The sequence below is a fragment of the Amblyraja radiata genome, chromosome 19 (assembly GCF_010909765.2).
Source record: "Amblyraja radiata isolate CabotCenter1 chromosome 19, sAmbRad1.1.pri, whole genome shotgun sequence".
NCBI classification, from domain to species: domain Eukaryota; kingdom Metazoa; phylum Chordata; class Chondrichthyes; order Rajiformes; family Rajidae; genus Amblyraja; species Amblyraja radiata.
The window spans coordinates 7,814,219-7,840,717 of NC_045974.1; the positions used below are offsets into that span (position 1 = coordinate 7,814,219).

The following is a 26,499-nucleotide window of genomic DNA, read 5'->3' on the forward strand; positions in this document are numbered from 1 at the left end:
GTTGCCCGAGAAATAGTGCCCTTCTATCGAGACTCTGGATGAGAGCAGCAGGGGAATTTCAGCGTGGTAGCATTCTGTCTAAGAGAGGCAATGATTATACTTTGAGCCTGTCTATGCCACAGCTTGAACGGTCAGAATCAATAGACTCTTGGTTGAGAGACATTGATAGGCACGTTACTAATAAACCGTTCCGTTGTATCATTGCACTGTTTAGATTAGTTTTTGTTTAGTTTAGAGATACAGCGTGGGAAACAGGCCCTTCGGCCCATCGAGTCCGCGCCGACCAGCGATCCCCGCACATTAACACTACCCTGCACATTTACACTTATCCGAAGCCAATTAACCTACAAACCTGTACGCCTTTGGAGTGTGGGAGGGAACCGAAGATCTCGGAGAGAACACAGGCGGACACGGGGAGAACGTGCAAACTCCGCACAGACAGCACCCGTAGTCGGGGTCGAACCCGAGTGGGTCTCTGGCGCTGCAAGGCAGCAACTCTACCGCTGCGCCACCATGCCGCACTGTTCTGTTGGCCTTTGTTTTGCTTTCAGACATCTGTTGGTAATTCAAACAGCAAGGACACTCTATTAAATAGAAGCAATGGCTATTTTGTCAGGACAACATAGCTTTCCTAACTTGAGGCAGATAGATTCTCCAGTGAGTTCAACACTAAACCCTGTTGCAACAATCCTGAGAGGAGTTGGTCACATAAACATTAATAGGGATGGAACAATACCGACTCGAGGGGCTGAGCTACAGGGAGAGGTCGAGTAGGCAGGGACAGGAGGACGAGGGGTGATCTTATAGAGGAGCATAAAATCGTGCAAACTCCACGCAGACAGCACTCGAGGTCAGGATGGAAGTCGGGTCTTTGGCGCTGTGAGGCAGCAGCTCTAGTAGCTGCACCACTGTGTCTTCATGACACGTGGCTGACGGGCCCGGTGGCGCAGCGGTAGATTTGCTGATGAGCAGAATAACATTTACCAATGGAACTTCTGTCAAATGATAGTGGAGGATAAGGTCGACCCGCACACAATTACCAATTCCATTTCCTGCGGCAGCTCGTCACATTCAGTGTTCCCGCAGAGTTTCAATCAGTCAGCTTCACCGACAGCCAGCGGCAATTAAAATATCCACACATGGAATTACTCAGAGTTTGACAACTGATCAGACGGCATCTGACACGTCACTGCCTGCACCAGTAACACAGAAAAAGCAAATGCATATCGGTGATTGTCAAAAATCTGTTTGACGTGTTTAAATACCTGCTCATCATCCACATTCCCAGGGTCATTTGTCATTAATGATAGGAGAGGTTTGGAGGGATATGGACCAAATGTAGGCAGGTGGGTCTAATGTAGCTGGGGCAAGTTGGGCCGAAGGGCCTGTTTCCACACTGTATCTATCACTCTAACACTCTGTGACTCTATTAGAATCCTCAGCCCTGGAGATGGAACAAGCTATTGGGCTGTTCTCCTTCCCCTAGCTGACAGTCAACTGTTCTACCTGTTGCTACCTTATGGGCCTGTTCCACTTAGGCAACTTTTTAGGCGACTGCAGGAGGCTATGCAGTCGCCACATGTTCGCGGGCGGTTGCCGGGGAGTCGCCTTCATGGTCGTGAGGAGTTCCCGCATTCTGGGAACTAGTCGCGGCCTCATTATGGTCGCCGTGAATTTTTAAACATGGTGGAAAATTAGCGGCCACCAGAATGAAGCCGCCATGGAGAGCAGCGAGAATTCTCGAGCCGTAGGTGGGTCGCCAGGAGGTCCTAGTGGGTCGCCAGGAGGTCGAAGGTTGTCATAGGTTCTCGTGGGTTGAAGCCAGTGCTGACCGGTGAATTTCATTGGCTCATTGGGGAAAAAAGAACATAAGCAGTAGTTTTCAGAACCAAGGATAACCGACCGATAATGTTAATGTCCGCCGAGCTTCACAGCCGTGTATCTCTGGCTTCTTAAAGGTTGCCGCCATTCCTTCTCCCCCCTTCTCCGACCTCTCCCCCCCCCCCCTCTTTTAAAGGACTTACCTGACCCTTCCTGTACACTGTGCTTTCACCGTCTTAATTACAGCGCCAACCCTCCTGTTCATCGCGGTGTGTGTCTGTATCACGTTGGCTTTGCACCGTGTGAATTTCATTCAGACAGCGCTCCCCCCGCTTGCCCTGTCCCCCGCCTGCATAACGGGCTGGTGAAGGAAGCGGTGTGTGTGTGTGTGTGTGTGTGTGTGTGTGTGTGTGTGTGTGTGTGTGTGTGTGTGTGTGTGTGTGTGTGTGTGTGTGTGTGTGTGTGTGTGTGTGTGCGTGCGTGCGTGCGTGCATGCGTGTGTGTGTGTGTGTGTGTGTGTGTGTGTGTGCGTGTGTGTGTTCCACTCTTGACAGTCACCTGAAAAATCGCTCAAGTGGGACAGGCCCATTACAGCGCCAGAGACCCGGCTTCAATCCTGACCACGGGTGCTGTCTGCATTGAGTTTGTACGTTCTCCCCGTGACCTGCGTGGGTTTTCTCCGGGATCTCTGGTTTCCTCCCGCAGTCCAAGGGTTTGTAGGCTAATTGGCGCTGTATAATTGAAGAACCGTTTCAGGTTGAGACCCTTGTTCAGACTATTCTACATTTTCTTTGAGCAACGTCCCCTTTGATGGCTCGTTACCCTTCCTTGTCTCTGTGTCTCCCTCTCCCCTGACTCTCAGCCTGAAGAAGGGTCTCGACCCGAAACATCGCCCATATCTTCTCTCCAGAGACGCTGCCTGTCCCACTGAGTTACTCCAGCATTTTGTGTCTATAATCAAATAAGCAGCTTGTGCTCGGTCAAGGAATGTTGGTTAGCTATTCAAACGTAGAGAAATCATTGCAGTGTCTCATATTCACATTTTTCCATATATACTCATCTGCACTGTTCATTAAGGGTGGTATTTAGAATGACAATTCCGGCACGTTCTAATGCATGGTGCTGTAAAAGCTGGGACTAGTTAACCATATAACCATATAACAATTACAGCACAGAAACAGGCCATCTCAGCCTTTCATGTCCGTGCCGAACACTTACTCTCACCTAGTCCCATCTACCTGCACTCAGACCATAACCCTCCATTCCTTTCCCATCCATATACCTATCCAATTTATTTTTAAAGGATAAAATTGAACCTGCCTCCACCACTTCCACTGGAAGCTCATTCCACACAGCTACCACTCTCTGAGTAAAGAAGTTCCCCCTCATGTTACCCCTAAACTTCTGTCCCTTAATTCTCAAGTCATGTCCCCTTGTTTGAATCTTCCTTACTCTCAATGGGAAAAGCTTATCCACGTCAACTCTGTCTATCCCTCTCATCATTTTAAAGACCTCTATCAACCTTAACCTTCTGCGCTCCAAAGAATAAAGACCTAACTTGTTCAACCTTTCTCTGTAACTTAGTTGCTGAAACCCAGGCAACATTCTAGTAAATCTCCTCTGTACTCTCTCTATTTTGTTGACATCCTTTCTATAATTAGGCAACCAAAAAGCAGCATCAATAGCAATGTTTTTAAGTTGGGCGAAGCTTGATACTGATGCCCTTCGCATTGATGAATGAAAAAGGGACATTTAACAAAAACAGGTCATTCTGTGAACAACACCAATACTGTTACCTTATAATTCCCTGACATTGAGCTTGAAGGAGCTGCACAGGGTCACTTGAACATAATGACAGAGGAACCATAGTTCCACAAAGGTAATGCTCAGCAATCTGCAGTCAAGACATACAAAGGCTGCAGTCTCCGTTAATCAACTCTGCACAGCTGCGGGCAAGACTGCCTGGAATGACCTGATGGCTGTTAATCGTGCAGCGTGAGCAGTTCCAGACAAGATAATTCACCACCATCGACCTACCTCTGAGTAAAATCAGCCATATGCTGAATAAAACCTTAACATAAAAGTAAATCAATATGAAGCTGAATCAAGGAAAGCGCCCTCGGGTGAATTCAAAGTTATATTTTAACTTCAACGTAGGGCGGCACGGTGGCGTAACGGTAGAGCTAGGGCCTGCCCCTGTCCCACTTATGAAACCTGAACGGAAACCTCTGGAGACTTTGCGCCCCACCCAAGGTTTCCATGCGGTTCCCGGAGGTTGCAGGTGGTTGCTGGAGGTTGCAGGTAGGGAGACTGACAAAAACCTCCGGGAACCGCACGGAAACCTTGGGTGGGGCGCAAAGTCTCCAGAGGTTTCCGTTCAGGTTTCCTAATTGGGACAGGGGCATAATGACGCAGGTTCCATCCTGACCATTTGTGTCTACCTTCGATTGTTCTAGCATCTGCAGTTCTTTCTTAAAGATTTAAGTAATGAGATCATCTGTGCAAGAAATGGTCTGCATGTCTGTACAGTATCTAATATTGTCATCCTCAAAGCTTCTTTCTGTCTGTGAAATCTCCATTTAAAGACTATATATACATATAATTGTACAAATTACATTCATACTGTGGAACTGCTCTCATTAGGAGTATGTAGCCTCGCCAAGGTCATTGGCATCGTCCAACATAAAACAAATGAATCTTCTAATCCCATCACGTTACAAAACCAGTTCTTCAGGTACCTATGAAACGTTATCCATTTTGTATGTTGTTGGATCCTTTTCTGTCTTTAATCATCTATGAGTCTCCATCATTAAAAAGCTTTTGATAAATATTTGCTTAAAATGATTTCTGAAGCAGTTATTCACTTAATTCTGCACCACTCTACATTCAATTATCTCACTGTTACATTACTATGCACAAGACTAAGGTGGTGTTTGAAATGCTGATCCTATCAATTCTGTGCAACAATATTAACCATTTAATGGAGTTTCGTATATACCCAAAAGTGCATTTAGTGGAAAGCGATGTATTTAATTGCACTTTCAACACGCCTGCAATGCTGAGTTTTACTTTCTGCTAACTTGCATTCGAAGGTAAATGCATGACAAGCTGCGGCCACCACAGATCCACAATAATGCGTGACTGCTCATATTGTTGGATGTGCATGCAAGTTCAGGAGAGGATAAATATTTAGATGGGGGTGAAAAGATAAGCAAATGTAGAACCTCCATTCAAAAAACATTTCTGAATAAAATATTGGTTTGTATGACTGGAATTTTATGTTAGGTTTGTACCCTCCAAAGTGGTTTAAAATACAGTCATCTTTCATTAATGTGTAGGAAGGAACTGCGTATAACCAAAGATAAACACACTAAAAGCTGGAGTAATGCCCCTGTCCCACTTAGGAAACCTGAACGGAAACCTCTGGAGACTTTGCGCCCCACCCAAGGTTTCCGTGCGGTTCCCGGAGGTTGCAGGTGGTTGCCGGAGGTTGCAGGTAGTGGAAGCAGGTAGGGAGACTGACAAAGACCTCCGGGAACCGCACGGAAACCTTGGGTGGAACGCAAAGTCTCCAGAGGTTTCCGTTAAGGGTTCCTAAGTGGGACAGGGGCATAACTCAGCGAGTCGGGCAGCATCTCCGGTGAAAAGGAATAGGTGACGTTTTGGGTGGAGACCCTTCTTCAGACTGAGAGTCAGGGAAAGGGACATGAGAGATATAGACAGTGATAAAGAGAGATTTAGAACAAATGCATGAAAGATATGCAAAATAAGTAACGCTGATAAAGGAAGCAGTTATTGTTGAGCAGTGGGCTAGGTGTAAACCAGTTACAGACAATGAGACTCAACAAAACAACTTTGAAACTGGTACGACTTGGGTGAGGGAAGGATGGAGAGAGAGGGGATGCATGGGTTACTTGCAGTTAGAGAAATCAATATTCAGACCGCTGAGTTGTACACTTTCACTAATATTGCTCTTCAGAGCTGCAGGGTACGCGAGGCTCAGAATATTATTAATGACTTCAATAATTCTTTTAAAGTGAACATGCAATCAGCTTAAGCACTCATTGCAAAGTTAATGAAACAAAGTGCAGGAAGTAATTGCCCTGTTATCTTATAATTTCTAAATTACTTCTTGGGGAAGCTTTGAAGTAGCTCCCCTTATATTAGCTCCCCTTTTACAAAAACCTTCCGAGTGTTTCCCAATCAGAAACCTTGGATGAACTTTGAGATCCGCACTCTCCTGAAGTCCAGACACAAGGCATTCACCTCCGATGATACAGTGGCCTACATGAAGACCAGATACGACCTTGGTAAGGCCATCAGAAAGGCCAAAAGGGACTTCTGCTCCAAACTGGAGGACGAGACAGATGTTCGGCAGCTGTGGCAGGGTCTGAATGCAATCACCTCCTACAAGGCAAAACCAGGAGGCAGCTCGAATGCCGGTGTAACATCACTCCCTGACGAGCTCAATGCATTTTACGCACGCTTTGACAGGGAGAATACTGATGTGCCTTCCCGATCCCCCATTCGCTGCGATGGCATTTCAGTCTCAGTCACAGAGGCCGATGTCAGGAAATCCTTCAGAGGGGTGAACCCCCGAAAAGCACCTGGTCCTGATGGTATACCCGGCCGTGTTCTAAAAACCTGTGCGGACCAACTGGCGGGAGTTTTTACGGACATTTTCAATCTCTCACTTCTGAGGTCTGAGGTCCCCACCTGCTTTAAAAGGGCATCAATTATACCGGTGCCCAAGAAGAGTAAGGTGACATGCCTCAATGACTATCGACCAGTGGCACTAACGGCGGTGGTGATGAAGTGCTTTGAGAGGTTGATCATGGAGCAAATCAACTCCTACATCGACAAAAACCTGGACCCACTGCAGTTCGCGTACCGCCACAACAGATCAACGGTGGATGCGATCTCGCTGGCCCTCCACTCCGCACTGGACCACTTGGACAACAAAAACTCATATGTCAGGCTGTTATTCATTGATTACAGCTCGGCATTTAACACAATCATCCCCTCCAAACTGGTTACCAAACTCGCAGAACTGGGTCTCTGCGCATCCCTCTGCAACTGGATCCTCGACTTCCTCGTCCACAGACCACAGTCTGTTCGTATTGGTGGAAATGTGTCAGCCTCAATAACAATCAGCACGGGAGCACCTCAAGGCTGCGTGCTCAGCCCCCTGCTGTACTCACTCTATACCCATGACTGCGTAGCGAACCACAGTGCGAACTCCATCATCAAGTTCGCTGACGACACCACTATTGTGGGGCGTATCACTGATGGGGATGAGTCAGAGTACAGAAGAGAGATCGAGCAACTGTCCATATGGTGCCAGCGCAATAACCTGGCCCTCAACACCAGCAAAACCAAGGAACTGATTGTGGACTTTGGAAGGAGTAGGAGGGGGACCCACAGCCCCATTTATATCAACGGGTCGATGGTTGAAAGGGTCAAGAGCTTCAAATTCCTGGGCGTGCACATCTCTGAAGATCTTTCCTGGTCCGAGAACACTAATGCAATCATCAAAAAAGCACATCAGCGCCTCTACTTCCTGAGAAGATTACGGAGAGTCGGATTGTCAAGGAAGACTCTCTCTAATTTCTACAGGTGCACAGTCGAGAGCATGCTGACCGGTTGCATCGTGGCTTGGTTCGGCAATTTGAGCGCCCTGGAAAGGAAAAGACTACAAAAAGTAGTAAACACTGCCCAGTCCATCATCGGCTCTGACCTTCCTTCCATCGAGGGGATCTATCGCAGTCGCTGCCTCAAAAAGGCTGGCAGTATCATGAAAGACCCACACCATCCGGGCCACACACTCATCTCCCTGCTACCTTCAGGTAGAAGGTACAGGAGCCTGAAGACTGCAACAACCAGGTTCAGGAATAGTTACTTCCCCTCAGCCATCAGGCTATTAAACCTGGCTCGGACAAAACTCTGATTATTACCAACCACTTTCTGTTATTTGCACTATCAGTTTATTTATTCATGTGTGTATATATTTATATCATGGTATATGGACACATTTATCTGTTTTGTAGTAAATGCCTACTATTTTCTGTGTGCTTAAGCAAAGCAAGAATTTCATTGTCCTATACAGGGACACATGACAATAAACTAACTTGAACTTGAACTTGAACTTGATTTTGTAAATTCACTTCTTTCATCAATATTCCTCTTTTAGAAGGAGAATATATTTGACTTCAGAAGTAATAAAATGTTTCTTGGATGGGACACGTTACCAGGTTTGGAGGGATATGGACCAAATGCAGGCAAGTGGGACTAGTGGAGCTGGGACATGTTGGCCGGTGTGGGCAAGTTGGGCCGAAGGGCCTGTTTCCACACTGTATCACTCTATGACTCTCTATGACTCTCTGTTGAAGGAATGTGATGGTGCACAGGTTGCACAGTAATACTTAGTGTCAGTTGGGGGCGGAAAGGAAATGTATAAGGTTGTAGTAAGGAACTGCTGGTTTAAACCGAAGATAGACACAAAATGCTGGAGTAACTCAGCGGGACAGGCAGCATCTCTGGAGAGAAGGAATGGGTGACGTTTCGGGTCTGAAGAAGGGTCTCGACCCAAAGCATCACCCATTCCTTCTATCCACAGATGCTGCCTGTATCTAAGTGCTTATTTATAGCGATACTTGTACTGAACTGTATACAAAAATGAATTTCATTGTACGTTGGTACACTGGACAATAAAGTGCCATGCCATACTTTACCAGACCAGTAGCTCCACCTAACATAACTGAAATTGGGCAGGGGGATATGTAGTAAGAAGACAAACTAAATGGTGATGTTGCCGACAAGAGGAATCATCCTCTAATGTACCGTGCTAATGATTTTATGTTTGAAACCAATCTTCTCCAAACTCCAGTCAGTCCAACCTTTCCTTATAAAATAAGCCAAATGCTCCATACGCGGATCTGTAGAATTCTTTGCCACAGAAGGCTGTGGAGGCCAAGCCAATTGATTATTTTTTAAGGCAGAGATAGATAGATTCTTGATTAGGGGTTGATTGGTGTCAGGGGTTATGGGGAGAAGGCAGGAGAGTGGGGTTAGGAGGGAAAGATAGATCAGCCATGATTGGATGGCGGAGTAGACTTGATGGGCCGAATGGCCCAATTCTGCTCCTACCACTTATGTTGACCAAGTAAATCTCTCCAAAATGCTTCCAAAGAATCGTTACAGCAAAATTCCATTCGGTGAGAAATAATAGAAGTAATAATATGGAATAACCTCAAATAATAATGAAACCTCATATTATTTCTTATACATGAGGAACTCAGCTTCTTTGCATCAAAGCACATTCCACTATCCCCAAGTGGAAAAAATGCAAGCGAGTGATTTTGAAGTGTTCCTTATCAAAGACGGAACAGATGCGCTGTTATTAAATGAGAGCTACTGGTTGCCAGTCATTGCAATTCCACATCAGTTTCTTTGCCCCAGGAGATGGGTCTGATGTTCCCAGTGGACAGACATAAAAGATTGCCTTCCATCTGCTGTTTGTTCTGTTGCTGTGGGTGGCACGGTGGCTCAGCGGTAGAGTTGTTGCCTTTACAGCGCTAGAGACCCGGGTTCCATCCTAACTACGGGCGCTTGCCTGTACGGAGTTTGTACGCTCACCCCGTGACCAGCGCTGGGTTTTCTCCAAGATCTTCGGTTTCCTCCCACACTCCAAAGACGTGCAGGTTTGTGGGTTAATTGGCTTGGTATAAATGTAAAAATTGTCCCGAGTGTGTGTCGGGTTGTGTTAATGTGCGGGGATCGCTGGTCGGCGCGGACTCGGTGGGCCGAAGGTGTTTCCCCACCGTGTCTCTAAACTAAAACTAAAACCTACAGTTCCCAATGCATTCATTTTTTAAGATGATTCTAGGCTTTGTAGAGTCATTGTGTCGTACAGCACAAAAACAGGACTTTGGGCCCAACTTGTCCATACCAACCAAGATGCCCCATCTATGCTGGTCCCACCTGCCCCTGCTTGGCTCAGATCCCTCTAAACCTTTCCCATCCGTATAGCTGTTCAAACGTCTTTTAAATGTTGTACAGTTTTCCCCATGCTAATATCTGAAAGATCGCTCAGTTTGCCGTGTATCCCGTACACAATAAGATTTTCTGTTGGTGAACCTAAAACAAAACTAATCCTCGTTGATTAGCGAGTTCTTCACATGCACATATCGCAGCAGCAGCCCACGTGTTTTTCATTTCGTTTAGTTGAGTTTAGAGATACAGCGCGGAGATTTCACGCCATCCAGCGATCCCCCCACACTAACATTATCCTACTCACGCTGGGGTGGGAACTATTTACACATACACCAAGCCAATTAGCCCATCAACCTGTACGTCTCTGGAGTGTGGATGGAAACCGTGGAGTGTGGGAGGAAATCCACGCGAGTCACGGGGAGAACGTACAGACTCCGTACAGACTGCGCCCCTAGTCGGGATCGAACCCGGGTCTCCGGCGCTGCAAGCGCTGTAATGCCCCTGTCCCACTTAGGAAACCTCTGGAGACTTTGCGCCCCACCCAAGGTTTCCGTATGGTTCCCGGAGGTTTTTGTCAGTCTCCTGCTTCCACTACCTGCAACCTCCGGGAACCACCTGCAACCTCCGGGAACCGCACGGAAACCTTGGGTGGGGCGCAAAGTCTCCAGAGGTTTCTGTTCAGGTTTCCTAAGTGGGACAGGGGCATAAGGTAGCAACTCTACCGCTGCGCCACTGTGCATCCCATTAGACAGCCGTCTTCACAAAATGAAAGCCATGAAGGATGACATAGGCTCACCATGCACCGAGGCCCACTAATATAAGAATATAATATAATATAACCAGTTGTGACTTCAATGTATGAATGTTTTCCCAGTTGATCACGTCAACAGTGCAACACAACACAATTGGAAATGCGTTACAATGCTACTTGTCCACCAAATGTAAAGGGATTGATGGCCACAACATTCTTAGGTTAGACCTCGGAGTTTAAACGATAATATTCTCACTAGTTGGTCATGTCACAAGAGTAATGTACTAAGTTGAAGTGACGATAAAGAAACAGCAAGAAATGTCGAACACCTCATTATATCCAGTCGAGGTATTAGTACCACTTTCAACAAGTCAACAGAGACCTACACTGTGGGTCATCATTGTTTATGCCATGTCTACAGAATGGTTGCTCGTGCCAGCAGAAGCAAAACAAAGTCACACAATGGGTGCTGATCAATAGAAAAAATAATGTTCCAAAAATATCAACCAGGAAGTCAGCTGTCCTGTAAACATTGGTCCTTCGTCGCATTTACCTCCTCCTCAATGTATGTATACTCCTGTACGCGTACAGAGGATTCCTTACAAACTGAACTGTGACTTCACGGACCCAACATTTGGTAACACAGAACGGAGCAGAACAGAAGGCTTTCTCACTGCAGATGTTGCATCGTGAAACTGAGAGAATATAATAATACAGGTTATGGGGAGAAGGCAGGAGAATGGGGTTAGGAGGGAAAGATAGATCAGCCATGATTGATTGGAGCAGTAGACTTGATGGGCCGAATGGCCTAATTCTGCTCCTTATGACCTTATGAACAAAAAACTGCTATTTCACATCAGGCAATATATGAATCAGCTTTGTTAAATATTGAAGATAGACACAAAATCCTGGAGTAATGCAGCAGATCTGGAGAGAAGGAATGGGTGACGTTTCGGGTCAAGACCCGAAGAGTCTGAAGAAAAGTCTTGACCCGAAACATCACCCATTCCTTCTCTCCAGAGATGCTGTCTGACCCGCTGAGTTACTCCAGCATTTTGTGTCAATCTTTGGTGTGAACCAGCATCTGCAGTTCCTTCCTCCACATACTTAAATATTGAGGTAACTGAGGTAACTAGCGAATAACAGCGATAGAATATTGACTGGCTCCATTAGTCTATGAAATTTAATTTGTAACTCCTCACTTACTACAGAGAATGTGGATCAGAACCACTGCCAGCACTCATCTAGGGGTCAAGGAAAGAGCGTTCACGTCGCGACCCTGTTTCCACCAATGTTTCCACCACCACGCACAAGAAGCGACAAGACAGACACCATTGTGCAGATGCCGAGAAGTGCGTTCAGCTCTGGCTGAACAATTTCTATTCTTGTGTGTGGACTCGATAAGCAGAAGCACTCATCTATATATGAGCTTAAAATGTTGATGTGGTTGGTCTTCTTATGCTCACTGTACACAGACTATATTACAATAACCTTCATCATATAACTATTATAATTATGTATAAGTTGCCCTATATTTGCTGGGTTTCGGGTCAATCAATCAATTAGCGGTAGATGCTGCGAAACCACATTCAAAATGTCTTGATTAGTAAGGATATTAATTGTCACGGGGAGAAGGGGGTTAGTAGGGTGAGATAGATCAGCCATGATCGAATGGCGGTGCAAACGCGATGGGCTGAATGGCCTAATTCTGCGCCTATGGTTCATGAATGTATAATGGCAGAGGGTTATTGACTCCACTTCTATGCACAATTTTCGATGGCAGTTTTCGAAGGACCATCTTTTGACATGGGGAAACCCGTGATGCTGACCGGTCAAATCTGATCAGATATGCTTACTTCATAAGACAACTGGCCTGTGCCACTTCTTTGAAGAGTTAAGAGTAAAGGACCTGTTTCCCGAGATACTCACAAATTCTCCCGAGTGTCCCCTTGATTCAAACTCGGTGATGCTAGCCGTAGGTACTCGGGGCTATTTTTTTTACTTGTGGACATTTTTCAACATGCTGAAAAAACGTCCCGACTTACCTGATGCCCCGGGTACCTACTGCTGGCATTACGAGCCGCTACGAAATATCTACAGACTCGCTACGGACATTCCCCGAGTTTGAATCAAGGGGAAAGCTCGGGAGAATTCGTGAGTAACTCGGAAAAGGGGGACAGGGGCTTAACTAAACCTCAGCAGATTAAAGTGCTGAAAGATGAGTCTCTTGCCGAGAGTATGTGAATCGAGGACCAGAGGACATAGGTTCAAGGTGAAGGGGAAAAGATTTGATAGGAATCTGAGGGGTAACTTTTTCACACAAAGGGTGGTGGGTGTATGGAACAAGCTGCCAGGTGAGGTAGTTGAGGCTGGGGCTATCCCAACGTTAAGAAACAGTTAGACAGGGTTTATGGATAGGACAGGTTTGGAGGGATGTGGACCAAGTGCAGGCAGGTAGGACTAATGTAGCTGGGACATGTTGGCCGGTGTGGGCAAGTTGAGCAGAAGGGTCTGTTTCCACACTGTATCACTCTATGACTCCATGATATTAGTATCAAACTGACCAAGCCAAAACAACCTCTTTTCCAACACATACTAGAATCAATTTCAACCGAAAATCTCATCAACCAATTAAAAATGATATTATAGAGTATGCTGCGATATTGAGCTTCCAATTTATCATAATGTGAACAATAATGTATTTTCAATTATTGCAACCCTTTTCCTCCAGTAACTATATTTTTAAGATTTAAATGGTAGCACATTTTACAAGAAGAACGTTCTATGAAATTAAATGACAGTAATTTTTAATTTACGCCTCTTGGCTCTGCTTGCTTGGCATAATTGTGGTGATAATATTTTATATTTTTCATTTCTTTCCCCCAGACAGTCATTTAAGCTTCAATGATCTTTACTTAAAACAGGTTCCAATTGCACTCGAGAATATCTGTAGTGCAGATGTTTTTATGTAAAGATGGGGAGTAGGGACTGCCATCAAATTACTGTTGATTATTTTTAGTTTAGAGATACAGCGCGGAAACAGGCCCTTCGGCTCACCAAGTCCGCACCGACCAGCGATCCCCGCACACTAGCACTATCCTACACACTCTAGGGGCAGTTTTACATCCTGTACGTCTTTGGAGCGTGGGAGGAAACCGAAGATCTCGGAGAAAACCCACGCGGTCACAGGGAGAACGTGCGAACTCCGTACAGACAGCACCCGTGGTCAGGATCGAACCCGGGGCTCTGGCGCTGTGAGGCAGCAACTCTACCGCTGCGCCACCGTGCCGCCCTTGATTATCCTGGCAAATTTGGAAGGGTACAAGTTGAATTATTCTGGTAAATGCCAGCATTCTTAAATTTTATGCCAGAATTGTCACTTGTTTTAAATCAAAGCATTGAATGCGATCTGTCAGATATTGTATCTTCAGGGCCAGAAATCTTCACGCGTTATTGCAATTGTGCCACCGAATGAGGTAATGTGTGTGTAGGCGATCGATGGTCATCGTGGACTCGGTGGGCCGATGGGCCTGTTTCCGCGGTATATATCTAAACTCATCGTACGGGCTGCTTTGAAATAGCTTCTCACCCGTTTCTAGGAAGGGTAACCAGTGCTGAATGCTATGATGAGCTGTGTAGGAAGGATGTGCTGGTGCTGGTTTCAACCGGAGATAGGCCCAGAAAGCTCGAGTAACTCAACGGGTCAGACAACATCTCTGGAGAAAACAAATAGGTGATGTTTCGGGTCGAGACCTTTTTTCAGACTGCTTCGGGTCGAGACCCTTCTTCAGGCTGCACCTATCCCTTTTCTCCAGAGATGCTGCCTGACCGGCTGAGTTGCTCCAGCTTTTTGTGTCCGTCTATGATGAGCTGGTTGGATTTGGATGGCATCTCACATCATTGGTCCACGTGAGGTTATGGTCTCAGCTTCTCATGACCAATATACGTATTAGGAGCCTTCAGGAGTTCTATTGTTTCAACTCTTGCAAAAACTTAAATGTAACTTTCAGGTGGAATATTTTCAGTGAGCAAATAAATGCCTTTAAGCAAAGTTTCAGGTTAAATTATGGGTGGAATTCTGAAAGTAAAATCATTCCGTGGACAGAAGGAAAAGATTTGTCTAAAGTGAATCAAACATTGTCTTTCCACGGACGGGTTAGCATGCAACAAAAGCTTTTCACTGTACCTCGGTACACGTGACAATAACCTAAACTGAACTAAATTGATTTATGAATATTGGTTATGATTCTGCTTCCCAAATATTCTGTACCCTTTCTGATACATCAGCTCACATTGCAAGGGGTACAGGTATTCATGCAAGAATTAGGATGCACTGTAAATAGAAACATAGAAAATAGGTGCAGGAGTAGGCCATTCGGCCCCATTCAATATGATCATGGCTGATCATCCAACTCAGTATCCTGTACCTGCCTTCTTTCCATACCCCCTGATCCCTTTAGCCACAAGGGCCACATCTAACTCCCTCTTAAATATAGCCAATGAACTGGCCTCAACTACCTTCTGTGGCAGAGAATTCCACAGATTCACCACTCTCTGTGTGAAAAATACAGTTACTAAATATTACTAATCTAGACTGAGATTGAGACTGACTCCCCCCACCCTCCCACCAACCCCCTCACCAAACTTTGCAGATCCCCAATCCTTTCCATTCATCACTTTAATTTCATGTTTCATGTACTTTGTGTTTTGGGGTTTTTTATGACTGTCAGCTGATCAATTTCCCTCCTGGGATAAATAGAATTCTATTGTAATTTTCCCCCGAGATTTCACAAGAAACTCTAAAATAAACGGAAAATGACCAGAAGGGGGGAATGCTCCAATATATATTCATCAATTTTTCAAAAAACAAGATTAATCTCTCAATCCCACTGAACGCAAAGTCCACATAGCAACAGAAACCTCATATCAGTGACGGATTGGCTACCTATCTCTGGTGAAGTGTCGAGTGAACTCAACAAGCGATCAATACTGCACCGCTCTCTCTCCGAAATATAATTGCAAATCATTTCTTCTGCCGCAGTAACCAGGTGACATTATCATTGCTGCTCAGCCCAAAGACAGAAAAGTGGTACACAGGCATTTTGTGCGATTTTAAATCCCCTCGTTAAGAGTCAAGAGTCAAGAGAGTCCAGAGTGTTTTATTGTCGTATGTCCCAGATAGAACAATGAAATCCTTACATGCCGCAGCACAAGAGGATTCTGGTTCTAGTTCTGGTTGATTACTGCGCAAACTCCTCATCAGTGGTTATCTCGCGCAGGTCGGGGTGAATAGAGTAGTGATCACATTTTGAAGTGGGCCTTTTTGACCACTTTGGAGGAGATCTCGATGCTCAATCCCCTTTTTAAATAACAACATCGGGAGCAGCACATGTGTTGGGTGGTAACATATTCCATTCCCTTATCGTCCTTGGGTAAAAGGAATATTGGTAGCAAACTTTATTGACATTTAGCGAGTTGATGATGTAGGGACCGTTATTTTGTCTTGTTTCACGGCAGTTGGTGCTCTGGGATGACGGGAGATTTGATGCCCAGTGATTTTGTGAATCTCCTTGTAAATTGCAATAAGACTTAGCCTGGTTCCGCGGAGCCCTGGGGTGCCCCATCCGAGAGAAGTCAGCATATTATTCACGCTTGATTTGCGCTTGTAGCCATTACATACAAAGCGGGCTGGTCGACACTGTACTTTCTCCAGGGTGTTCTAGTTGTTGTTGTTGAAGGGATCCCATGCGGCTCCACAATACTCCAATTTGGGCCTGACCAAATAGATTCTTGATTAGTACGGGTGTCAGGGGTTATGGGGCGAAAGCAGCAGAATGAGGTTAGGAGGGAGAGATAGATCAGCCATGATTGAATGGCGGAGCAGACTTGAAGGGCCGAATGGCCTAATTCTGCCCCTATCACTTATGACCTTATGGACCTCAGGATTCAGTCAGGACTAAGAATTTTGGGACAGATTAGTGAACACAGTACGGTGGCATAAGAGGCGCAGCGGTAGAGTTGCTGCCTCACAGCACCAGAGACCCAGGTTCAATCCTGACTACGGGTGCTGTCTGTGCGGTGTTTGCACGTTCTCCCCGTGACCTGTGTGGGGTTTTCTCCGGGATCTCCGGTTTCCTCCCACACTCCAAAGACGTACAGGTTTGTAGGTTAATTGGCTTGATATAAGTATAAATTGTCCGTAGTATGCGTAGGAATAGCGTTGACGTGTGGTCAGCACGGACTCGGTGGGCCGAAGGGCCTGTTTCCGTGCTGTATCCCTAAACTAAACTAAACTAAACAATATATTTATTGGGGAAGTATCGACATCCTGCATTGTGCAACTTAATTATGTTTTTATCTTAAAAGAAAGATTTCTTTGAGTGGAATATTCTGAACTCAGTCAGACAGTCTGTTGGTTTGCAAGGTCGACACAGTTTGTGGCTGCTTTCTATAATTATTTAATTGTAAGCACACTTTGAGCAAACGGTATTGAAATGAAATGATACTGACCTTCAACAGTTCACAGAACACAGCTAGATTATCTGCTGCGGCATTAAATATAGTTTTCCTGTCTAAGGCAGGCGCAGAAATAACATGGAGTATAATAGGGCTTGTTTACCACACAGAGAATTAACATTTGCCTTTGTTGTTTATCCCCTAACCTTGGTTGCTACGGAAACTTCATTAATTATAATTGGGTTTCTGTGGCTGATGATTATTCTTCACTCAGCCCAGCACCGAATGCAGGCAAATCCTAATCCAGTAACATTATCTCAAATATGCTTATTACTTTTTGTACAGAAACTGACCTCACATTTCTCGCGTGCTACACTCTTTTCACTTTCAACCAGATACTTCCAACATGTTGTCAAGCTGGAAAGGGTGCAAAGAAGATCTACAAGGATGTTGCCAGAGCTAGACGGTCTGAGCTGTAGGGAGAGGTTGAGCGGGCTGGGACTCTATTCCTTGGAGCGCAGGAGGATGAGGGGTGATCTTATAGAGGTGTAGAACATCACGAGAGGAGTAGATCGGGTAGATGCACAGAGTCTCTTGCCCAGAGAAGGGGAATCGAGGACCAGAGGACACAGGTTCAAGGTTAAGGGGAGAAGATTTAATAGGAATCTGAGGGGTAACTTTTTCACATAAAGGGAGGTGGGTGTATGGAACCAGCTGCCAGAGGAGGCAGTTGAGGCTGGGACTATCCCAACATGTAAGAAACAGTTAGGCAGGTGCATTCAAGTTCAAGTTCAAGTGAGTTTATTGTCATGTGTCCCTGTATAGGACAATGAAATTCTTGCTTTGCTTAAGCACACATAACATAGTAGGCATTTACTACAAAACAGATCAGTGTGTCCATATACCATTATATAAATATATACACACATGAATAAATAAACTGATGAAGTGCAAATAACAGAAAATAGGTTCATAATAATCAGAGTTTTGTCCGAGCCAGGTTTAATAGCCTGATGGCTGTGGGGAAGTAGCTATTCCTGAACCTGGTTGTTGCAGTCTTCAGGCTCCTGTACCTTCTACCTGAAGGTAGCAGGGAGATGAGTGCGTGACCAGGATGGTGTGGGTGTTTGATAGGACAGGTTTGGAGGTAATGGACCAACGCGGGCTGGTGGGACTGATGTAGCTGGGACATGATGGTCGGTGTGGGAAAGCTGGGCCGAAGGGCCTGTTTCCACACTGTATATCACTCTATGACTCTAGTTATCAATATTGTTATCAGCCCTTTTAAAGGTAGGTTTCTTTACAGACTCTGTGACTCTATAACATAACCACGCACAGGACTTTTACTTCTTGTTCATTATGTAGTTGGGCCTGTCCCACTTAGACGAATTTTCAGGCGACACACGCACACACACACACACACACACACACACACACACACACACTCACACACACTCACACACACACACACTCACACACACACACACACACACACACACACATCGCTTCCTTCACCAGCCCGCTATACAGGCGGGGGACAGGGCAAGCGCGGGGAGCGCTGTCTGAGTGAAATTCACACGGTGCAAAGCCAATGTGATACAGACACACACCACGATGAACAGGAAGGTTGGAGCTGTAATTAAGACAGTGAAACTACAGTGTACGGGAAGGGTCCCTTAAGTCCTTGAAAAGAGGGGGGTGAAAGGGGGTGGAGTAGGGGGGGAGAAGGGGGGAGAAGGAGTTGGAACAACTTTTAAGAAGCCAGAGATACACAACTATGAAGCTCGGCAAACATTAACATTACCGGCCGGTTATCCTTGGTTTTGAAAACGGCTGGTCGCGTTTTTTTCTCCCAATGAGCCAATGAAATTCACCGGTCAGCACCGGCGACAACCTACGACAACCTACTACCTCCTGGCGACCCACTACCACTGCACCCACGGCACGAGAATTCTCGCTACTCTCCATGGCATCAAAATTCTGGTCGCCGCTAATTTGTCAACATGTTGAAAATCCAGCGGCGAGCAGAACAAGGTACGACTCTTTGGGCGACTACTCATGACCCCACAGGTTTCACCCCGTGACATGTCGCCAGGGTGTCGCCTGTATGGTTGTGAGTAGTCTCCTAGTCACCCAAAGAGTCGTAGTGTCTTTCTGGTCGCCGATGAATTTTCAACATGTTGAAAATTTTCGGGGACCTATGACGGGCGCCAGCAGTCGCCAAATAAGTCGCGTAATTGTGACAGGCCCTTAAGGCAGTAGCTCTTCCGCTAAGCCACCTATGATGTTTTACGGAGCTGCCATTTTCATATTAACTGGCCTACATTTGACTCCTACACACACTCACATGAAGGACATCACATTAAGCCTGGCCATCTGAAGTGAGATACATTCGAACAATCAGCTGGCAGGCAGGTTTACAGCTGAAACTCAAAATTACATCAGCAAAGTCGCAAGAGAAACAAATTGGGACAGACACCATCACTGGAGAGAAGGAATGGGTGACGTTTCAGGTCGAGACCCGAAACGTCACCCATTCCTTCTCACCAGAGATGCTGCCTGTCCCGCTGAGTTACTCCAGCATTTTGTGTCTCTCTTCGGTTTAAACCAGCATCTGGAGTTCCTTCCTGCAGGAACAGAGAAACAAATTGAACAGTTGAAGAATACCTGTAGATAGACCCAAAAAGCTGGAGTAACTCATCGCTGGAGTGAAGGAATGGGTGACATTTCGAGTCGAGACCCTTCTTCAGACTTCTTGCAGATCTCCAAGAAATAAACCTAATTGCCAGTGTAATCAGTGTAAATTGTTGAGAGTTTACTCTTGATTATATACTAGGTTTTAGAAAATATAATTTGCATCTATCTCGCTGTGCTGCACAATGCAGTGAGATTGCCTGGATTTTACAGTTAAAGTGACAGCGAAACTATCAGTATTTGCCAACCTCAAGAGTACAGTTAGTGGTCGCATTCCAGAAATTGTTCTCACTGACTCTGCCTTCAATCATATGGTTATGTGATGGGAGTAGAATTAGGCCATTCGGCCCATCGAGTCTACTCCACCATTCAATCATGGCTGATCTATCTCTCCCTCCCAACCGCATTCTGCCTTCACCCCATAACCTCTGACACCCATACTGATCGAAAATCTATCTATCTCTGCCTTCAATATATCCACTGACTTGGCCTCCACAGACCTTTGTGGCAAAGAATTCCACAGATTCACCACCCACTGACTAAAGAGATTTCTCCTCATCTCCTTCCTAAAGGAACGTCCTTTAATTCTGAGGCTATGACCTCTAGTCCTAGACTCTCCCACCAGTGGAAACATCCTCTCCACATCCACTATTTCCAACCTTTCACTATTCTGTATGTTTCAATTAGGTTATAGGTTCATATGTTATAGTTTGCAGGCAATATTAAATTACTATTTACTTTTATTAATTTGTTTGTAATACTTCAGCTTTCGAGCAATTCCAATTTATATATTACAAGCTCCTAAAAGTTTAGAATGATATTTCGCAAGAGAATTCTTCGATGTGGTTGGCCAATTTTAATTGTATTGTTGTTAGTTTTTACTTTTAGTTTAGTTTAGTTTAGAGATACAGCGCGGAAACAGGCCCTTCGGCCCACAGTGTCCGCACCGACCAGCGGTCCCCGCACGCTAACACTATCCTACACACACTAGGGACAATTCACACTAATACCAAGCCAATTAACCGACAAACCTGTACGTCTTAGGAGTGTGGGAGGAAACCAAAGATCTCGGAGAAAACCCACGCAGGTCGCGGGGTGAACGTACAAACTCCGTACGGACTGCACCCGTAGTCGGGATCGAACCCGGGTCTCTGGCGCTGTAAGGCAGCAACTCTACCGCTGCGCCACTGTGTCGCCCTGAATGGCAGGGATCCATTTGAAGTAATACCCAATAGCAACTGCGAACAGGACAGGTCCAGTCCACCATTTGGATAGCACCCGGTGTTAGTGGGATGTCAAGAAGGGTCTCGACCCGAAACATTGCTCATTCCTTCTCTCCAGAGATGCTGCCTGTCCCGCTGAGTTACTCCAGCTTGTTGTGTCTGTCACCAGTTTCCAAGGCTAGCAATGAGCATAGTTTGGCTGCATGTGTAGGAAGGAATGGACACAAAAAACTGTAGTAAATCAGTGGATCAGACAGCATCTCAGGAGAATAGGGATAGGTTGAGAACCTTCTTCACACTGAGAGTCAGGGGAAAGGGAAACGAGGGATATAGACGGTGATGTAGAGAGATGTAGAACAAATGAATGAAAGATATGCAAAAAAGTAAGAATGATAAAGGAAACAGGCCATAGTTATCTGTAGGCTGGGTGAAAACGGGTTACAGACAATGAGACTCAACAAGACGACCTTGAAGCTAGTACAACTTGGGAGGGGGAGGGATGGAGAGAGAGAGGATGCAAGGGTTAATTGACACATCAATATTCATACCATGGGGGTTGCAAGCTGCCAGCTTTAAAATTGTATGAAGTTCATACTAAAATTTGAGGTTGAAACTATTGGTGTATTTCAAGGAAGGCACAATTTAATTAGCAATATCCGAGTGTGTTTCCAGTTATAAGAGCTTGTAACTGGGCAGCACGGTGGCACAGCGGTGGAGTTGCTGCCTTACTGTGCTTGCAGTGCCAGATCCCCACTACGGGTGCTGTCTGTACGGAGTTTGCACGTTCTCTCCGTGCTGGAGATTCGGTATGTCAGAGAGAATTCTCTTGAACTTCTACAGGTGTACAGTGGAGAGCACTTTGACTGGTTGCATCACGGCCTGGTTCGGCAACTTGAACGCCCAGGAGCAAAGAAGACTGCAAAAGGTTGTGACCACTGCCCAGTCCATCACCGGCTCTGACCTCCCCACCGTCGAAGGGATTTACAGGAGTCGCTGCCTCAAACAGGCAGCTAGCATCATCAGAGACCCACACCATCCTGGCCACACACTCATTTCACCCCTGCCATCGGGAAGAAGGTACAGGAGCCTGAAAACTGTAACGTCCAGGTTCAGGAACAGCTTCTTCCCTCCAGCCATCAGGCTATTAAACACTGCAACCTCCAATAAGCTCTGAACTACGATAGAGTATTATTATTATTATTATTGCACTAATATTGTTTGTTTTTTGAGTATGTGTGTATATATATTTATGTGTGTGTGTGTGCGCGCATGTGTGTGTGTGCGTGTGTGTACTTGTGAGTGTGTGTATATACACACACTGAACTTTTTTTTCTCTCTTGTTTATTATATTGTTTACAGTGTACTATGTTTACATATTCTGTTGTGCTGCTGCAAGTAAGAATTTCATTGTTCTATCTGGGACACATGACAACAAAACACTCTTGACTCATGACCGTGTGGGTTTTCTCCGAGATCTTCGGTTTCCTCCCACACTCCACAGACCTGCGGGTTTGTAGGTTAATTGGCTTGGTAAAGGGCCTGTCCCACTGTATGAGCTAATTCAAGAGCTCTCCCGAGTATTAAAAAAAATCAGACTCGTGGTAAGCATGTAGAATGTACATAGCGGCTATGTCGGAGCTCGGGACGTCTCTCAGCGGCTCGTAACGCTAACGGCAGGTACTCGGGAAACTTCGTGTACAGGGAACGCTGGTCGGAGCAGACTCGGGGGGGGGAGGGTGGGTGGCAAAGGGCCAGTTTATGCGCTGTATCTCTCAACTAAACTCATCCAAACTAAACTCAGTTTCTCCTGCAATGGAGGAATAATCCAGATAACGACATCTCACTCTGTGATTGAGTTAGTGTGCGAGCAAACAGAACGTATTTATCCTCAGACAGCCACCCGTGCAAAAAACTGTTAAATAGAGCAAATCTTTATCTGGTTGCTCACAGCTGCCAAGTGACCCAGTTTTTTTTGGACATATTTTAAGCGTATTGTTGATAGAATCCAATGATGTTTATCCATCATGAACAACTTGGCTGGCAGTGCGTTAAACTGTAGTAGTTTTAAAAGTAAAAGGTTTAATTATAGTGCCGAAAGAGCAACAATTTCATCCTCATTCCCACGAAGGGAACAGCAAACTCAGTTTTCTCAGTGACATATATTTTTTGTTCAGTTGTCGTTAAGAGTTACAGCGCGGAAACAGGCCCTTCGGCCCACCGGGTCCGCGCCGACCAGCGATCCCCTCACGTTAACAATATCCTACACACTCTAGGGACAATTTTTACATTTACCAAGCCAATTTACCTACAAACCAGTACATCTTTGGAGCGTGGGAGGAAACCGAAGATTTCGGGGAAAACCCACGCAGGTCACGGGAAGAACGTACAAACTCCGTACAGACAGCACCCGTAGTCGGGATCGAACCCGGGTCTCCGGCGCTGCAAGCGCTGTAAGGCAGCAACTCTACCGCTGCGTCACCGTACCGCCATCATGTACACCTGACAGGCAAACAATTGAACAAAACAGGAATGCCACGTTCCTCCGTGTTGCATAGAAGAGTTGCCAACATTTGCTACTTAAGTCTCCTACTGTAACTTCAGGCAAGAATGCCCATAAGATCATAAGTGATAGGAGTAGAATTAGACCATTCAGCCCATCAAGTCTACTCCACCATCCAATCATGGCTGATCTATCTCTCCCTCCTAACCCCATTCTCCTGCCTTCTCCCCATAACCCCTGACACCCGTACTAATCAAGAATCTATCTATCTCTGCCTTAAAAATATCCACTGACTTTGGCCTCCGCTGCCTTCTGTGGCAAAGAATTCCACAGATTCACCACCCTCTGACTAAAGAAATTCCTCCTCATCTCTTTCTTAAAAGAACGTCCTTTAATTCTGAAGCTATGACCTCTAGTCCTAGACTGTCCCACTAATGGAAATATCTTCTCCACATCCACTCTATCCAAGTCTTTCACTATTCTGTACATTTCAATGAGGTCTGCCCCTCATCCTTCTAAACTCCAGCGAGTACAGGCCCAGTGTCGACAAACCACACTGAACCCTAACCATCACCAAAAACCAGACTGAGAAACCAGAAGTAGCCATTCGGTCCCTCATATCTGTTCGACTTTCCTGAACTATTACCCGATTCCTCTAATAACCAGAATTCTACTCAACTTATGAAAGCCAGCAGATATTAATGTTTAAGAAAGAACTGCAGATGCTGGAAAAATCGAAGGTAGACAAAAATGCTGGAGGAACTCAGCGGGTGAGGCAGCCTCTATGGAGCGAAGGAATAGGTGACGTTTCGGGTCGAGACCCTTCTTCAGACTGAAGAAGGTTCTCGACCCGAAACGTCACCTATTCCTTCGCTCCATTGATGCTGCCTCACCCACTGAGTTTCTCCAACGTTTTGTCTACAGCAGATATTAACGTTCGAACTCAAGCGTGGGGGAGGTTCTTAAGTGTGATAATTCGTTGCCGAATGTGTAATTCAATATTCACAAAAAAAATGTGCTGATTGGTAATAGATACAACACCGATTTTAACACAGATTAGAAATAGCTAAGTAGTAATAGGCATTTCACAGTTCAACAGCCAGAGAGATTGGCGGAGATGCAAGATGTAGTAGATGCTGGAATCTTGAGCAAAATGAGATGAGCAGTTGTTAATGTGGCATTGACGTTAAAGAATTAAAAACGGTGGAGCAGCGGTAGAGTTGCTGCCTCACGGCGCCAGAGACCCGGGTACGATCCTCACTACGGGTGCTGCCTGTACGGAGGTTGTCATTTCTCCCCGTGACCTGCGTGGCTTTTCTCTGGGATCTCCGGTTTCCTCCCGCGCTCCAAAGACGTACAGGTTTGTAAGCTAATCGGCTTGGTATAAAATGTAAATTGTCCCTCGTGTGTGTCGGATAGTGTTAACGTGCGGCGATCGCTGGTCGGCGCGGACTCGGTGTTTCTGCGCTGTGTCTCCAAACAAAATAAAACTAAAACTAACATCATGAGATCTTCTTTCTTTTTGAGATTAAGATTTAGCTCTTAGGGCTAAAGGAGTCAAGGGATATGGGTAAAAAGCAGGAACTGATTTTGAATGATCAGCCATGATCATATTGAATGGCGGTGCTGGCTCGAAGGGCAGAATGGCCTACTCCTGCACCTATTGTCTATGTTTCTATGTTTCTCTTCTGATGCTGCCTGGACTGTTGACTATCTTACAGCAATTTCTGGTTTTATCTCTTGAACTAACCTCTCTTATTTTCTTGCCGATAAATCTGGAATTAAGATATTATCACAAACATTTTCTCTTTCCAGTGTCCCTCGGTGATGTACAGGACAACCAGCCGGGGAGGCAGTCGGCCATCTTGACAAACTTTGTTGAAGAGACGTCTCTCTAACAGTCAGATGAAAGCAACCTGAAAAATGATCAGCTTTTGCCCGCAGTCCATTACCGTGGCAACAGTTGTCTTCCTGTTGCTAACATCAGCAGGTAGGAAGCTGAATGCAAATCATGAACTTATAATAAATAAACGGAATAAATAAATAAACGGAATTGAGGGATATGGGGGAAAATGAAGGAACGGGGGGGGGGGGGGGAGGTACTGAATTTGGATGATCAGCCATGATCATATTGAATGGCGGTGCTGGCTCGAAGGGCTGAATGGCCTACTCCTGCACCTATTTTCTATGTTTCTAAATATTTTCAGCCTCCGCTCCGAGGGACACAGCTCACAAAGTCAACAACTCACAAAAGTTTAGGTTAGTTTAGTTTATAATTGTCATGTGCTTGAGATACAGTGAAAAGGTTTAGTTTGCCTGCTATCCAGTCAAAAAGACTATACCTGATTACAATCGAGCCGTCCACAGTGTACTGATAAGGAATAAATGTGTAGGAAGGAACTGCAGATGCTGGTTTGAACCGAAGATAGACGCAAGATGCTGGAGTAACTCAGCGGGTCAGGCAGCATCTCAGGAGAGAAGGAATGGGTGACGTTTTGGGTTGAGACCCTCCTTCAAACATTTACTGCAAGATAAAGTTATCACAGTATTGGCAAAAAGTTAAACATTTTCGAAAGGATGGTGCTTTTAATAACTTGGAATAAAAGATGGGGCAGGGTACAAGAATGTCACAGATGCATTAGGCCCCTCAAGCCATGCACATTATTCAATATGATCATGGTAGGTCCACCCCGCCCTCACTTCCTATTTGTTCCAGTTCCCTGGAACCTTGGGGCTGCCCTACAGCCCAGAGACCCAGGTTCAATCCCGACTGCCGGTGTTGTCTGTGCGGAGTTTGCACGTTCTCCCCGTGACCTGCGTGGGTTTTAACCGAGATCTTCAGTTTTCTTCCACACTCCAAAGACGTGCAGGTTTGTAGTTCAAACTGGCTTCTTGTAAAAGTTAAAATTGTCCCTAGTGTGTGCGGGACAGTGTTAATGTGCGAGGATCGCTGGTCGGTGCAGACTTAGTCGACTAGCAATACCCGCACACTAACACTATCCTACACACGAGGGACAATTTACAATTTTACCGAACCTGTGGAATTCCCTGCCACAGAGGGC

At 45.6% G+C, this 26,499-nt stretch overlaps 1 protein-coding gene across 2 annotated transcripts in view; it reads left to right on the forward strand.

The window, feature by feature from the left end:
- Positions 1-26,499, forward strand: part of shisal1 (shisa like 1) — a 102,282-nt gene that overhangs the window by 55,781 nt on the left and 20,002 nt on the right. The window contains exon 2 of one of the 2 annotated variants that reach the window (XM_033037594.1): positions 25,253-25,427. In XM_033037594.1, coding sequence (XP_032893485.1) covers positions 25,361-25,427 — 67 coding nt within the window. In that variant the 5' untranslated portion in view covers positions 25,253-25,360. Of the gene's footprint in view, positions 1-25,203; positions 25,428-26,499 lie in introns of those variants that run through there. The other variant, XM_033037595.1, reaches the window with a different exon arrangement.